The sequence below is a fragment of the Equus przewalskii genome, chromosome 20 (assembly GCF_037783145.1).
Source record: "Equus przewalskii isolate Varuska chromosome 20, EquPr2, whole genome shotgun sequence".
NCBI classification, from domain to species: domain Eukaryota; kingdom Metazoa; phylum Chordata; class Mammalia; order Perissodactyla; family Equidae; genus Equus; species Equus przewalskii.
Genome location: NC_091850.1, coordinates 23803070 through 23819829, shown reverse-complemented (window position 1 = coordinate 23819829; position 16760 = coordinate 23803070). Strand labels below are relative to the sequence as shown.

Genomic DNA, 16760 nt, shown 5'->3' with positions numbered 1-16760 from the left:
GTGCAAGTTGAGTGAAATAAGAAGTCACCTCGCACACTTATTCACTGGGCAGATTTTGGAGAGGGTATCTCTTCTGTGTCTGGCCTCAGGCTAGTTGTTAGGGATACAATAGTGAGTGAGACACTGCCCCCAGTTTGCCCACAGCTAAAAAAGGACAAGGACAAGGAGCCTGGCAACATCAGGACACCAGTGGTCCTCAATGAATGGCAGCTGTTCATTACATCGGACAACGCAGGATTTGGCTCATCACCAAATCATGGAATGATGTGCAGGTGAGGGAACTGAAGCCCACAGGGATTAAATGACTGCCCGAGTCACCAAGTCAGGCAGTGTTGGACTGGCACCAGGGCTTGGGATTGCTGACTCCTTCCTAGTAATGCTTTCCCCAGGAGATCATATTGCCTCACTCTTGGTTTCCCAACTTGTTTACCTTAAAAGAACAACTTCTTTATTTTGGACTTGATAAAAAGAAAGAAGAGTTTCTCCCAATTTTTGCTCTATAGGTTATCTGGGCTGGCTAGTAACTCCTCTAAAAACCTGTGTTTCTGTTAACCCCCCAAAAGGCAGTGACATGCGTTTCTTTAAGATATAAAAAGAATTTAGTACACTATGAATTATTGTACTAATCATTGTCAGATTATAATCTAGTCAAGATAATGTTTTTGTTTAAAGACTTCATTCTATGAGATCTTGTCTTCAACAGTTTATCTATTTCCTATTAAATTAGGTAAAACAAAGCCAATTTCCATCTGAGAGTTTGAAAGAAACTCCATCTTTAGCTTTATTTAAAATATATTCTCCATGTTCTATATGATCTATCATAGTAATAAAAAATTAGATTTAAAAAAGAGCCACTTGTGGAAAGAGAGAGAAAGCAGAAATCCAGTGAGAAGTTTGCTTTTTAAAATTCTGTTCTGGAAAAAATGACTTAGTAGGTACAATAATGTCAGTAAGGTAGAAAAAGAAACATATTGTTCAGCTAAGCACCTATGTGATTGCTTTTCTCTTCTGTGAAAGAGCTACACCTGCATCCTGAATCAGTGGATACACCAAGTAAATGAGGCTGGGTGAGTCTGACAACCATCCATAGGGATAGTTGTTATGGTGAAGTGTTGCAAAGTACTACTGGGGTCTACTAAACTCAAACAGAATGCCCTATGCACCGAGAAAGGTCCCCTCCAACAAAATACCCATGAAGACCAAGACAGGAGTAGCACTAAGCATTTGGTACTGAAATGCCCCTTATTCTTTCACTCCTCCAGCAAGGAAGAGGTAGAGACCCAGGCTCCTGTAACCCAGCTTCCTTCTCTGTGTTCTCGCAGGAAGAGACCTAGCTTCAAGCTAAGCCTCTTATCATTGAAATTCATCTACCCGATTTTCAGCTCTAGAAATCCATGATTCACATAACAAATGATCTGGACCTGGTAACAGTATAGAATTTTCATCTCTAGATGAGCTGGTGATTAGGGGTGATTATAATCAGTGTCTAGATTATTTTCCTCACAGTTGAGCCTCCGTGTCAAAGGTGTGTAATTGCCTGTACACTTAAACAAAAATGGGCAGCCTTCCTGCCTTATCCTGGGAGATGCACACATTACACATGAGAATACGTTACAATGATCCTTCCCTTTCCCTGGGCCCTCATGTGATGTAAGTGTGCTTCACTGAGAAGGGAGTCATATATTGTGGCTGCCCAAGAGCACATGTGCTGGTTGCTTTACCATCTCCTTAGGCTTCCATTTCTTGACATACAAATGAGGGCCCCAATCTTTCCATGAAGGCATTGTAAAACATAGTCTATTTATTTCTAGTATCGGAAAGGGCCTAGTAAGTAGCTAGCACTTATTGGTACTTTCAGGGGGCATGCCAAATGCTTTGAATAAATCATCTCATTTGATGCCCTCCTGATTTTCCTATGAAGAAGGGAAAAATATTATCATTTCCATATTAGAGAGGAGTGATATCTTTATCTGAGGTTTGGCAAACCTCAGGATTTGAACCTAGCTCTCTCTGACTCCAGAACACATGCTTTTAACACCTAAACTCACCATCTCTGTAAGTGAAGATCAAGGATAGCGTCTGTGTTATAGGCTGATGTTAATTTCCAAAGACCTGGGAAAGTATCCATCAATGATTATTAACTAAATGTTATCAGCTGACAGTGGAACAGATGGCATCAAATCAAGTGTCCAGGGTTCACTCAGTAACACTGTCTCTTACATCATATGTCAATGTCAGCAGATTGCTTAATCTTTGTACCTGTTACCTCACATGGAACCTAGATAGCATCGTTCACTTGCCCAGGTGGTGGTGTGCTGGTCCAGTTCCTACTGGCTTGTGAATCCACGATTGGTAACTTCAGTGAATCCAGTGATTCAGGGAATCCACGTTCAGTGACTTGGTAACTTAAAATCAGCCTTGGGGAAGGTATTTATACCACAGAAATTGGCAAACACTGCAAACCATGGTCCTTTTTTTAATTCCAGACAGAATGTCGTTAAATATTCATCAGTACACCACTGTCGGTGACTCAGAGATACAATATGAGTGGTCACACTTCTAAAGGTAAACAAGGGCACGCTAGGTACCCTTAAAAAAACTTTCTACAAATATAATTATACCTAAGTCTTCAGTGAATCTTCTGTCTCTATCATTCTGCATTTGGGAGGATCTCTTAAAACATAATCATAATGGTTTTGTATGTCATTAGAAATATAAAATTTTATTTTGCTATTGTTTTTGTTATGAAAGCATACATGCTCACTGTAACAGTTTGTTTCTGAATGCAAGTATATAAACATACAAACCATAAAATGTATTTATCAATGTTGTCAAGTAGAAATATAAAATATAATGCAAGCCACGTATGTGATTTAAAATTTTCTACTAATCTTTAAAAATCATTTAAAAAAATAAAAGGAAACAAGATATTAGTTTTTAATAATTTTATTTAACCCAACAATCCAAAATATGATTTTAACATTATAGTTAACATAAATATTACTGAACTGTTTTACGTGTTTTTTTGGATACCAAGCCGTCAAAGTCCATGTATATTTTACACTTACAGCACATGTCAATTAAGATGCTAAATTTTCATCAGGAATACTTGATCTGTGTTTAGATTTCATAAAATGTATATCTGAAAAAGTAGATTCACATACCCAGCCTGTTCCAAATATACTTAATTATTTAATTGACATATTTAATTAGTTAAAATGAAAATTTAGATTCTAGCTTAATTTCTCAGTCACATTAGCTACATTTCAAGTGCTCAATAGCCGCAGGTGACTGATGGTAACCGAATTGGTCAGCACAGGTTCATACCCTATATGATTTATTTTTCTTATAAAAATGGAGACCTACTGTATATACTATTCCCAAAGTCCTTTTTTCCCTCTTACCTTACACATTTAAAATACTTTCCCATCCTGTATTCCCCACTGGATTCCTGAGAAGAGAAAATCTCAGCAAAAGTAGTTATGTCAATAATGTCTGTGAAATTTTTCTTCCCCACTAATGCAAAGGAAATAAATTGACCTAGGGCATTTTGGGGCTGAGCAATTTTCAAATGAGCACCACCATAAAAAGTGGGCATTAACATGAACTCCAAATGCAAACTGGTCAGATAAATGCTGAATTAGACTAGGTCATTTCAAATACCCTTTTGTATGTTTTGGATTAGCTTCTCCCTTTTCCAGTGCCGAGTTCTTAGGAAAGCCTCACCAGAAAATCAACAAAATTCAGTTTTGCAATATTTTATTAGTAATCAACACCAGCATCAGAAAGTACACATTTATTAGGTTATCCACCTGCAATCTTGGTTTTGCAATATAAGCAATTCTGCTTCTGTGGGGATTTTTTAATCAGCTCTTACTTTTTCGGTATCAGAGCAGCTACACTAATAAAACAAAAATTGGGGAGAACTTATTATTTCTGATCCATCAGCTGCCATTTTGGTATTTTGCTTTAATGGGATTATAAGCTCCTAAATCTGTCATTTTATTCCTCCTGTATATTAATATGCTAACATCATACTTCTAGGCGTGTTTTTGACCACTTTCCTTTTAAATACTTCATACAAATCAGAAGGTGCAGGTTGCTTTGGGTGGTGGTTGTTTTGTCTCGGCAAATTTACAAACTGGATATGAGCACATTTTTCCCTATATGGCTTAATATACTTCTAAATATTACTTCTAATAAAGATGTAGGGGTTCTTCATGAAACAGTCTAGTCTTCACATTAAATTCATCTGATACTCATCATCTCTACGTAGATAGCTCTGGAATCTAGTAATGACTTCTCTCTTGATCTTTAGTGTCCTGCCTTCAGCTCTCCACTAGACATTTCTAACAATTCCACAAGTCTTGTAATCACCTTAAACACCAAGATTCCAAGATGGTCATATGACCTTCCCCTCCCCTAAACAACTCAGATCCCAAATTCCTGATTTCTGTCAATAGCACCATCTTTCATCCACACGTATACTATATACTCAGTCATTTGTGATCAACGTGTCTTTCTTTATCATCTCCTTTATCCAGTTATCACCAAATCTTGTCAGGATTTCTCAGTGATATTAAGTTAAAAAGTATGAGGGGCAGGTTTATCCCAAGAAAAATCCACTTTTGCACGTGATTAAGCTGTACCAAAACTTCTAGTGACTTTCTGATTAATATGAGTTGGAAATACTGTTTCAGTCTGGTCCTGTCTTGCCAGTCCAATTTTATTCCCCTTTATTCATCATTCCGAACCTTGCTCTCTGTCTCACCAATCTCCTCTGACTACTATCCTGAACGAATCAGAACCCAGATAGGACATTTGCACTGTCTGAGTTTTTCCCCATAATACAAGTTCACACACCCCTTCTCACTTTGCCTTACCTGTCATTTAGTTCTAAGTTTAGGCCCCTCAATCCAGTGGCTGATTTTTCCCTACTCTGATCTTCCACTTTTAGTCATGCTCCTCTTGCTCAGTTTCACATACCTATCTTGCCTAATTCTTGCAGTCAAGAACTATGATTGCTTTTGTATTCTCCATTGTTCCTTGCACAGTGCTAGCAGGCACTAGTAGTTCAACAAATAGTTGCTAATTTTAAATCTAAGAGAATTAAATCAACTGCTTTCTTTGCCTGGAGTTGGTTATAACATGTTGGAAAAAATGTTATGTTTAATCTCCATCTCTTCTCATGTGTTTATGGACTGTTTTATAGCCAAGGAATAAAAGTCAGTATATCATAGGCCTAACTGTAATTTAGAGGCCTCCTCCGCTGGACAGTTTACAGAATTAAAACTCATGCCAGCTGGATCACCTTGCTTTTCAACTGACTCTCCCTTCAGGTGGGGGGAGCAGTCAAGATGCCTCAGGCTTTGAGTGGAAATTATGTGAGTTCTATTATGCAAGAGTAGAAGCTTGTCTCTCCCCACCCCCAATGAAAATCTTGCCATGAGGCTATAACCAAAGAATGCATACATATCATTAGAAATTTAGAAAGGGATTCTCCCTAGAAAAATACCGCAAACTTAAAAAACCCCACAGGCTAAGATACAATTTGGTAGATTCCTCTGGACAGTGCCTGCCTCTACTCAGATTATTATACCGGGGAAGGGGAATAATGGGACTTTCTCCTGCTCCCATCTGGTGCATCATTGATAGATTAAAGTTCCAGACTTTTTGTGCGGACACTCTGTCCTCTCCTAACATTTTATCTCAGCTAGAACCTAATAAAGAAAGAGTCTCTCCTTTAGAAGCGGCCACACAGAGGTCTGCAAAGTGGAAGCGGGTAGGCCACAATCGAATTGAACAGAGTGCCCATTGGCCTAAGGCATGTGGTGGCTCTAGAGAGAGTTCACTAGGGGAGTGCAGCGGGGCTGTTTTCAGAGTAGCCAGCAGCCCCTCTGAGCCAGCTACAGTGGAAGAGAGTGTTCCTCTCCAATGAAACAATTGGCTCTTACTGAATCCAGCCACAGTTCTCTACCGTCTTCTCTGCTCCCACCCCTAGTTAGAGAATTAGAATTGGGTCCCTATGCAGTGCACTCAGTGGTGGTGAACTGTTCTCATCTCCCTTTTGGGCAAATGGCAGTTTTAAACACCTCCTTTTCTGCTGTGGTAGTGTGCAGATTTCTGGTTAGTTTTTCTTTGGGGATTCTGATTTGTTTGTTTGTTTGTTTTGTTTTGTGAGATAGAGCGTGCTCTATGGAGATGTGTTTGACTTGTGAAGGAAGTGGTGTGATAATCAGTTCCTTGTTTGGGAGAAGTGAAGTTCATTCGCAGGCAGCCATTTTCAGAAGTTTGGGGATGGGAGGGGGTCAACTACTATTCATCTGAAGCAAAATTTATTTATTTCTGGCATCTGCCAAGTCTCTTTGAGATGTTTGAAGAGGTGGCTTCCGAACCAGAGAAAGAACTCTTCTGGGAGAAGCAAATCTGTTCATATTCTTATTCAGTTGGAAAGTGAAAAATGCTGTCTGGGCCTTGGGATTCTCTGTTATAATCTGATATCAAGAGAGCATGTGCCAGGGGAGGCTTCTTTACCTGACACTCAGGGTGATGGGGATGGCAAGAAAAACCAATGCTATATACAGAGTCCAGTTCCTCCATGCTTTCCTACTTAAAAAAATACTTTAAAAATAAAATTTAAAAGGAAATATCCAGTTACCAACAGGATATTTTATGTATTTCTGTTGGAAGCTTCAAACTATGATTACATAGCCTGTTCACCTAGGAGTAAAGGACTAAGGGAGAGATGCTCAGAGGTTCACATTTGCAAAGCAGATGAGGGTAATGCAAGCCCTTTAGCCCAGAGCCTTCCAGGTTAGGAATTTAAAACGTGGATGTTATAATAACTGCAACTCACGTTTGTATGAAATCTCACAGTTGGCAAGTGTGTCATCTGCACTATCATGTTGATCCTATCAGTGACTCCATGAGGCGGTGTGGGAGGGGGCTCCTTATGTGTGTTGGCATTCACATGGGTATTCAGACACAGGAAGATATTCAGTTTATGTAAAGATGTGTTTTCTTAGAATTTTTTGAGAACATAAAATCATATTGGACAAAAAAGTGATTGATCATCCACAGTCTAGAAATGGAAGTACAGAACATCAGACATTTTATACCTATTCAGAATTACACAGCCATTACCGGGGACCAGATCATTCCATTACCCATGAAAACAAACATTCTTGTTCATCATTTCAGCCTGATTAGCGGTAACGAGGAGAGCTATTTCGTTATTGTCAAGAAGGTACAATAATAAAAATGAGGCCAGTAGAGGCCCTGGTGGAGATCCCAGTGTGATGATCAGGTATGCCTGAGTGACTTGTAAGTAGTGTCATTTTGTGGAAATGTTGCAGCAAAGCTTTCAAATAGTTGGCATTAGTTGTCAGATGTAGCATCAACTCTCCAAAGGGCTGTCTCCTGAGTTCATTTTAAACCAGCCCAAACTTGTCTCTTCAGAGATCTTGGAAGTAGATACCTGGTTTATTTATTCCAAAGAAGCTTATTCCCTTCAGGTAAAGGTGTGTGCTGACTGAGGCATGTTGACCTGCTCCCTCTTTCATCAAACTGAAGAGTTCAAGGTGTGGCCACACTCTGGATTCCAACTGCTAGCAAGATCACGACCTGACCCTTCTTTGAGCCTGAGCTGTTCACATTCCTGGGCCTTTCAGAGACCACGTTCCTCCTGAAACTAAAAACCCAGGAGGACACTAGGAAGCAGAGATGTTCTGCTATCTTTTGCTTCTCACCTTCTCCTTTCTGCCTAGTTAAACTTCCTTCAGATAGCTCATTAGCACAGTATTTTGAGTGCTAATTGAGCTCTTTTGTTCACTGGAGAAGTTTTACTATTATAATGGATTGTTTTGTTTTTCCTTTTGTGGCCCGTCCAACCCAGAGCCCCTTGCTTGGTGATACTGATGACAAGTTTTTCTATTTCCAGATCAAATTAAAGTGAAACACACTGGCCCTGTGATTGAAGCGGTGTGTGGGGGTCATTTGGTGTGAGGTGGTTCGATCGCTGTCAGCCAGGATGTGAAAATCTTTAGTGTCCATGTTATTTCCTGAGGCGAGCACCCACGGGAAGTAGAATTTATTACGACCTGCTGTTTGCTTTCATGGAAAGTATGACAATATGAGACTCTGGGGCAATGAAAGATTTATTGGGATTCCTTCTAGAACTGACATGCATGTCGGCTCCTTCATGATTTAGCCAATCTTTAAACAGGATTTAATGATAATGGTCTGCTTTTAATTGGCTTTCTTGTATTCTTTTTTGTGTGATTACAGGTCCCACAGGTATGGATCTCTGGCAGCTGCTGTTGACCTTGGCAGTGGCAGGCTCAAGTGATGCTTTTTCTGGGAGTGAAGGTGAGTTCTGCTTTCCCATTCCCACCGCCAGTGTTTGGAAATACCACTGAACTTTATTTGTTAATCTAAGTTCCTCGGATGATTTAGTTAAAAGATGTGAGTTTTAAGTAGCAACAAATAGGAAACTTGTCTTAGCTTTAAAATCCTAAACTGGGAGGACTTTTCCGTGGATGCTTTAGGAGGAATACAGTAGCCAGCTTTGACGTCTGATGTTTTCACATCAAAAATGCTACAAATCATGCTGAGGGCATTTATATGGAAGACAAGCCAGGTCTCTTGGTCCTCAGGCTTGGGGAGAGATATTAAAATTGCCCTGAAGGGTTATTAACCTACTGATCACTGAGCTCATCTGTGACTAAGGATGTCATAGCCTATTTCCAGAGCTCAGAATTAAGGCCTAATCATATTCTCTGAGAGCGGCAATTGCAAGTTTCCAATAAATTTCACTCTCAGTCTCTGGGCGATTACCATTTCACTAAGTTTGAAGGAAGAGACACTTGAAACAGTTAAATAATGTACTCAGAAGTCATGAGCTTCCTTGGCCATCTCTCTAATTCTCCTTCCTTTTTTTATATACCCTCTTCCTAGTGGAGAAGTCTCAATATATTCAAACTTGTCTCGTAGCAGAAATAACTGGAACAAGAAAGAGTAATGAAAGGGAATGAGAAGAAGGATTTTTCTGTCCAGAAAGAAAATTGAGCTCACAAATGGGTGGGAGACTTTTTAAAAGATTGTCTTGCATCTTTGGTTTTCTTCCTTGCTTGGGTTCCAACAGAAGACAGAGACAGTGGATTTCTCCTATGCTATGATACCACCTTCAGTTGTTGCTTTAAGAGCAGCTGAGTCCTCTACTCACCGGGCACTCATGTTGGAAAACACAGTTTAACAGCAGAGGTAGTGCCTTAAGATGTCCTCCCTGACCTTTGAGCCAAAAATAAATGCATAGTAGTGAGCTGCTGAGGGCGACCAGAGTAACTAAGAAAACAAGAAGGGTAAAATATGTGATTTTATCTCTTAGAGCAATTTAAAAATATTTATAGAAAGAAGTCATAATTGTTTGTAATATTTTTGGGTCTCTCTGGTGTTATAATGTCAACATTATGCAAGTCAAACATGGACAGAATTGCAGGCTCCATTTCAGCAGCTTTTCCCATGGCTGGTTTTAGACCCTGGTTCTGAGCCAAAGAATTACAGCTGAGATCCTCTGCTATTCCGAAGTCATGGTGGCTTAATCTCTACTTTCTTCATTAAGGTGACTTTCACTCCACTGGGCAAGTCTCGAGGAATTTAAAAAACCTGTAAAATGACAAGCATGACAAAGGAAATCTTTAAAGAAAATTAAAAATGCATCCCCAGCTGAAAGACTAGAGCTCAAGTTACATTTTAGACCTAGAGAGTCTGCAAAGAGCATCTATTTCAGCTGCTTTGACATTTCAGTAAACCTTTAACTTCATAAGGAAACAACACCGTTAGCTGGTTTTATGTTTGCTTGAGAGTTTGTTTGCTTTGTTTTTGGTTTGAGGGGAGAAGAACATAAGAAAAGGCAATGGTTTACGGTAAACACAAACCACATAGCCTACCAGTACTTAGAGATAGTAAGTAGGTTAGCAAAGGAAAAAATTTCTTCCTCCTTCTTTTTTTTCCTTGGCTAACCAAAATTCCTTTGGAATATGTGGCTACTCCAGAATTCTACCTTAAAATGGCCTGAGGATTGTTAAGGATGGGGTATGATGTTTACATAAGAAGGTGTAGATGAGCATGTTCGAACACGAGTGTGCACGTGTGTGTGTTTCCCAGTTCTGACCATTTATCTGATGGGTTCAGCCAAAATGATCACATGACATGATCTAGGTTGAATCTCAGATGACATTCCTGGACCATGTGTTTCTTTTTCTGCCTAGTCCAGACTGTAACCAAGTCATTTTATTTTTATTTTCGCTCCCATTGTATAAGGCAACTAAAAATACAGATGAGGATTAAAGAGAAAAAATGATACCACTATAGTTTCACCAGCCATTCACTTGAATTCACTTTGGTGAGTGAAGGATGGGGCACTGCTGAGTAAGGGATCTGGAAAGCATCACCTGGAGAAAAGTTGCTGGTAGAGGATGACAGATTTGTATGCCTAGGGAAGGTTGGCCCTTGAAGCCTTGAGCAGGGTTTTTCTTGCTTGGGCAGATGAGCAATTAGAAATATACTGGTCCTTTTTTATTAAGTCTAATTGCCCCCATGGGAAATTTAATGAGAACTAAACAGCGAACAGTGCCACCATTGTTGTAGCTACTGTGTTGTAGTAGATCTCTCATCCTTAATATCAGTCTCTATATCCTCAAGGCAGGTTACATAGTCTCAGGGAGAATTTCTTATTCCAGAATCAGCAATGACCAACATTGCCTCATTTTCTGAGGGCTTCACAGGGTTCAACTGGCAACTGATTGCATCAAAACTGCTGTGCCTGGGATGGTGATTTTAATGAGAAATGTGCATAAAGATTTGATGGATATAAATATTCTTCCAAGGAGTGCCTGTTATAAATTAGACCATAAATCTCTACTATTTCAATCAGTCTACAACTGAGCATCCTCTCTGACCTCAGCAACCTAAGGAGAGAGTAGGCAAGCTCCTGCCCTGAAGAAGTTCAGTCTACTTGGGATGTGAGAATCTTATAGAAATTAATGACAGACTATATAGTGTTAGGGCCCAGATTGTGTGATGAATACAAATGGTCAGGATGCTCTGAAAAAGAATAAATTGAGATGGACTGGAATACTTAATTCAGCAAATTCAATGTGCAGATATTTCTTTAGAGCTTTCTGTTTTCAAAGATTAAACTTAGGGTTATGAAGAATACAATGATTCTTCCTTCAAGGAATTTATCGTGAGTTAAGAGATCAGGAATATACACAAAGAATTATAATGTGAGGCAGTGTCTATTACCTTTCCAAATAGTGCCCTGAACTACACTTTTTCGGAGGAGTGAAGAGAGGAAGGTCACCTCCAGCTGTAGTGAATTAGAGCTTCATAAAGGAGGTCGGTGTTATTTCAGCAGTAACTAGAATACTAGGTTAAGACTTTAAAAAGCTGAGAAGAGCAGATGGCGACTACAGGAATGGCTGATGTGATAAAGGAACAATGTAAACAGAATTGCATGGGTGCAGACATGAGGTGTACACGGAGAAGAGTTCATGCAGGTACTGGGTGTATACCATGTACAGGGCACTGTGCTAGGTAACGTGTGGTTCCATTTCACACATTGAGCATTCCACAAATTTTTTGAGCACTCACTTCAAGAAAGGCATAGGATTAATTTGGCCAGAGTGTGTGGTACGTGAACACTACATTTATAATTATTTTCTTTGGAAGTAGACTTATGTCAGTAGATTTGAGTTAAATTATAGAAGACCTGGAGATGGCAACACCTTCATGGAAAAGGCAAGTCTTGCTGGGCCTTGAAGAATGGATAGTATTTAGAAGGGAAGAGAAGAGAGAGGAAGTGTATGCCATATTTAGCAGGTCATAGTTCTCAAAGATATAGGTCAGGCGAAAGTGCTAATGATGAAACATTACTTGTGTGTGCGTAAGTGTGTATGTAATATTTATGTATCATATATAATATTTATGTATAATATATTATGTTTATAGGTGAGTATATATATATAGACATGTTTTATGTATTACATATAGTGTGGCTTGCAGGCAAAGCACATAATTAGTATCTTATCACTCTAAAGATTAAAAGCTGCATTATTCTATTCCAGTCAAGGTAAGAAACTTACACTAGGAGTGAGATACCATGTCCTAAGGGAACATGGATCCCCAAAATAATGCTCTCTGTATATCTTTAGACATTTTTCATAAACCTATACAAACGGACACGCATTTATGTGAAAGAAAAGACATCTGTGTTCTCATTGCTAATGGACAGGAAATAATAGCACAGTGGATGTAGCATTTTATTTCTTAAATAAACCCTATCCCCTTGCAATTGAAGCTCTGCAGAGCCCTGAGAGGTTGCCAAGACATATAGGATATATTTTGTAATTATTTGCAAGCAAGTGTCAGAGTTGCAGTTGTGGTTGGTAAACAGTAAAATGTGTACCTGTTAACTATTTTCAAGAAGGAACAATTCCAGGCTTCCCATTCATACTAGAAGTGAGGAAAAAAGCCATAGAGCTGTAGATTGCTGCTGCCTTTACTGTCACCAGTAGGCACAAAGAAATCTTACAGTCTGTTGTAATGCCATGGCCTGAGTCCATGTACATCAGCACCCCTGCATCACTTGGTCCTCTTGGTATCACAAACAGTTTTGATGCTGCAGTGCAGCAGCTCACAGCAGGCCAGGTTGAGGAGCTCCTGGTCTTGTCGTCTAGATGGTGCCAAATGGAAGATATGAGCACAGACATTTGCAGATAATGGCACAAAACAGTCTTTCAGCAAGTTTTTATAGAGCACTTTTATGGATTCAAGAGTGAATTTTAAATTTATGTTCCTGCCTGTAAAGAACTCATGGTCTATAAAAGAGAAGACAGACAAGTAAGCATCATTTAATCATGGTGCTGTTAGGTTATTAAAGAGTTTTAAGCAGAGTGATAATACTTATTTTTTCATTTTGGGAATAATACTAGTAATAGGGTAAAAGTGAAATTGAGAGAGATGAATGTAGAAGATGATTGTAATAGGTCAGGAGAGAGATGAAGTGTGACAGTTGTAAAAAAAAAAACAAAAATAGATGGATCACAGACAAATGTGGAAGAGATGGAATCACCAGTATTTGAAGTCCTAGTATGTGTGGATTTTTGACTGCAAGAACTGTCTGATCTTTCTTACTCCATCCATTTCTAAGTTTCCACATTTTTAGTTAATGTTATCAACATCAGCAGTGACTCACTTTTAATACAGTGTAGTCCTGGAACACAGCTCAGCCTGTTAGCAGCACAGTGGTACTTGCACAGAACAGCTCTGTGGGGGAGGAAACATGCTGAGACTGATGACAGCAGAGTATCTAAGCCACCTTTCTTGTGTACCATTTTCCAGAACTCCTGCCTGTGCCTAGCCCAGGTCCCATGGCTATCTGCTCACCTCTGCAGTGCGGCTGTGGTATGGCTTAGGCTACTGTGCACTGAGGGTCCACAGTGGGGACAAAGGCCTGAGCCTGCTCCCCATGTAGTCTCTGGACATTCATGACTATATACTGAGACCTTGACATACCCCCAGATAGGTTATTAACCCTAGAGTATGTGCCTGCCCCTTGGAATGCAATAAAATATACGAAAGATGAGTTGAGTGCAGCAAAGCTGTGTGCTGGGCAGAGTCTGGGAGGTCAGGGAGGCTTACACAGTAGCTAAGTGATTCACCCCTACAAAGCTGCTGGCAGTGTGAGTGATTACGTTTGTGCCTCAGCTAATTAGTAATAAAAGACTGGGACCACCCAAGAATAGTCTGAACCTTGAATGTTTGATTCACACATGCCAATGATCGACTATACTTCTGGTCTTCCACCTTAGAACCCAACTATTACAGGACAAGAGCCAATCCTGGTATGCAAAATGTTGCCACACCACTTTGGTTCAGTAGCCTAAACTGGGGCTTCTGTTATGGGGTAGACAGGAATGAAGCTGACATTTGATGTGTGGTGCTGGCCAGAGCTCCTGTTTATGGACACACCTGGTTTTCTGCTTCAGCTGGAGGCTAACCCAGGTTCAACTGTGCAGAATTCCATGGCAGCCTGGACCAGCCCAGGCAGCCTCTGCTTGAGGTTATCCCCCACAAGAAGGGGGCCCAGGGCCCCTCAATCACCCAGCACCTTTCCCCTAGGAAAACTTTCTCGGAAAGAGCCTGTGGTTGGTCGTTTTCTCCTCACTGTGAATTTAAGTCATTGGATTATTTTCCCAAGCTGGTTCGGTTTAAACCGTAACTTTAAACTCTACATGATAAAGAATTTTAGACGTTTCAGAACCATCAACAAGGGCATCTTTTGAGACCTAGCCCTTGTTTCTCGTAACTGCCTGCTTATCCATAGTACTGTGCACCTAACTTGTCATCAGGCAGTCACCAGCAGCACGACCCCAAAGACCACCTTCATCTTTCACAAACATCAGGCACTGCCCTCCCAGTTTGGCTTTTCCAGCAACACTCACATGGGCCTTTAAGTAATGCTGTCAACAGTGTCATTCTCAAAACCAGAGCAAAGATTCCCCATCATCTGTAGTTAGCAGCATAAAGGCAGTGATGATGTATCACATAAAGACACTTTGAAATCTGACGCAACTGACCATACAAAGAGGATTCCCCGGCGCCCTGGCTGGTGATTCCTGCACAGACCAGACTGGAGGGCCCAGGGGCTTGGAGCTCTTCAGCCTCAGCTACAAATCAGAGGGTTTTTTTTGGTCTGTATTTCCCAAATCTGTTCAAAATGAATCCACATTATTTCATTAGATATATCTATCAGGACTCTCTGTTTCTGTTTATATAACAACTCACTGGCCTTAAGCCTTAACCTGAGCTAATTATAGCATGTGCATTACATTTCCACAGCAGGCTTGTAGGCATTAGAGCATGGTGGATCATGTCCCAGCCACGAAGGAAATGTTTCAGGATGTTTTTATGGAAGGTCTCACTGAGAGGCAGGACACAGGAGAGGCAAGACACAGTGGGTAGGCAGAAAAGAGTGGGATCAGGTTGTGGGAGAGGTGACATTTGTTGTGTGCCCCTCTCCTAAATGAAGTTGTTAATGACATCTGTGTTTCAAATTGTGTGGCAAGTCTGGATTGAACTTGAAATACATGCAATTTAATTGTTTTCAGATGATTGACAAGATAACCGTTGCATACTCTGTGGAATACAGTGATACGGATTTAAAACTCACCAGATCTTAAAATCCGTGAAGGATATCTTGTTCATCTCTGTGTCCCCAACCTCTAGTGTGCTGAAACATAGAGGAGATCTTCATTTATTTGTTGAGGGAATGAATGTATCAGCTTCTAAATCCTCACCTGTGACTTCCCCAGGCATATGCCACAGTTGTCACTAATGCTCTCTTATCTCCCTTCCTAACCAGGGCAGGGGCTGAACTAGGACCCCCTTCCAAGTGGAGGGGTCTAGACAAAGCTGTACAATTGTAGAAGCCAGGGCCAGTAGTCTCCAGGAAGCCCCAAGCATCCATGTGCCCTACCCTAAGCCCTGATTTGTGGGCTTTCCCTGTGGATGGAATGATCTCATTTTTTCTGCTGTATACTTCAGATGCCATCAGGTCCAGAACTTTCCCTATACACCAATGCATGGGAGTCTGATGCCCTCCCTAAGTCTTGCCAACCTCTTTCCAGGTGACTGAACCTTGTAACCCCATGTACCAGCCACTGGCCAACATCTTGCACTGAGTGAACCATCACCCAGCACCAACCCCCTGACACCACCTTTATCTGTGAGCCACCTGCCTGATTAAATCTCCTCAAATATTAACAGACAGAGAAATATAATGAGGCCTCCAGATCCCAAATCCACGTTTTCTCTGTCCCTTTGGACATTGAACTTTAGATTATGAAAAACCCTGATTAGGGATCATCTGGAGAGCTGGATCAATTTTCCCAGCCCCATTCCTTAAAAATCAGGTTTCTCCAATTTTCCAACTAAAGCCCTTCTTGAAGTATGAAACTCTCAAAATTAAAAGTCAAAGTTATATTGATAAAATCCTTAATTTCGTGATCTCTGAATATGAAAAAACTAGTATTTCGTACATCATCTAATCTTTTAGTAATACCTTGCAAATTTGTGGAAGGAGAATAATGATGTTGGGAATATTTGACTTCTACATAGCCATGTACAGTGTGTAAGTATTGATAGATTCACGTTAGTGGAGATTGAATTGGTGATGTTTACCATGCTTTATCTTGGTGAGCCTTGGCTTCCCCCAAAATCAGAGGTCACATTTTAGGAAGGACCATTTTGTGGCTGCCTAACATTTAGGACATATCCTCCCTCCTCCTCTTCCCAGCCACTGACCCAGCTGCTTCCTTGGTTGGAGCAAGAGAAACTGTGCTTTTCTAAACAACAGCTAACAATGAAAGGATGTGTTGTGATGAAGGCAGAGGAAAGTCAGTCAAAGAGCCCTGCCCCATGTCAGGGCCCAGTGTGGCCAGATCAGCTGGCAAGACAAAGAGTACAGTGAAGTACCTGAGGCACTGTGCTTGGACAGCCCATGCTAGGTTTACAAGCTTGTATATGGCTGTGCCTGACTTCTCTTGTGATCTGTGCCAGCACCATCCTCTCTGGATGTTGCTCGGAACTTCATTAGCATGGTTGACTAGCTCTCTCCCACTTCACGGCTATCACTAATCCTGACTTCCTGGAAAGCTCTTATTGAGGAACAGAAGGAGCTAGATTAACTTCTGTGCATA

The 16760-nt window shown here is 40.5% G+C and overlaps 1 protein-coding gene across 4 annotated transcripts in view; it reads left to right on the top strand.

Moving 5' to 3' along the window:
- GHR (growth hormone receptor) overlaps positions 1 to 16760 on the top strand; it is a 245081-nt gene that overhangs the window by 104253 nt on the left and 124068 nt on the right. For all 4 annotated transcript variants that reach the window (XM_070587653.1, XM_070587655.1, XM_070587657.1 and 1 more), the window contains exon 2: positions 8287 to 8367. In XM_070587653.1, coding sequence (XP_070443754.1) covers positions 8287 to 8367 — 81 coding nt within the window. The remainder of the gene's footprint in view (positions 1 to 8286; positions 8368 to 16760) is intronic.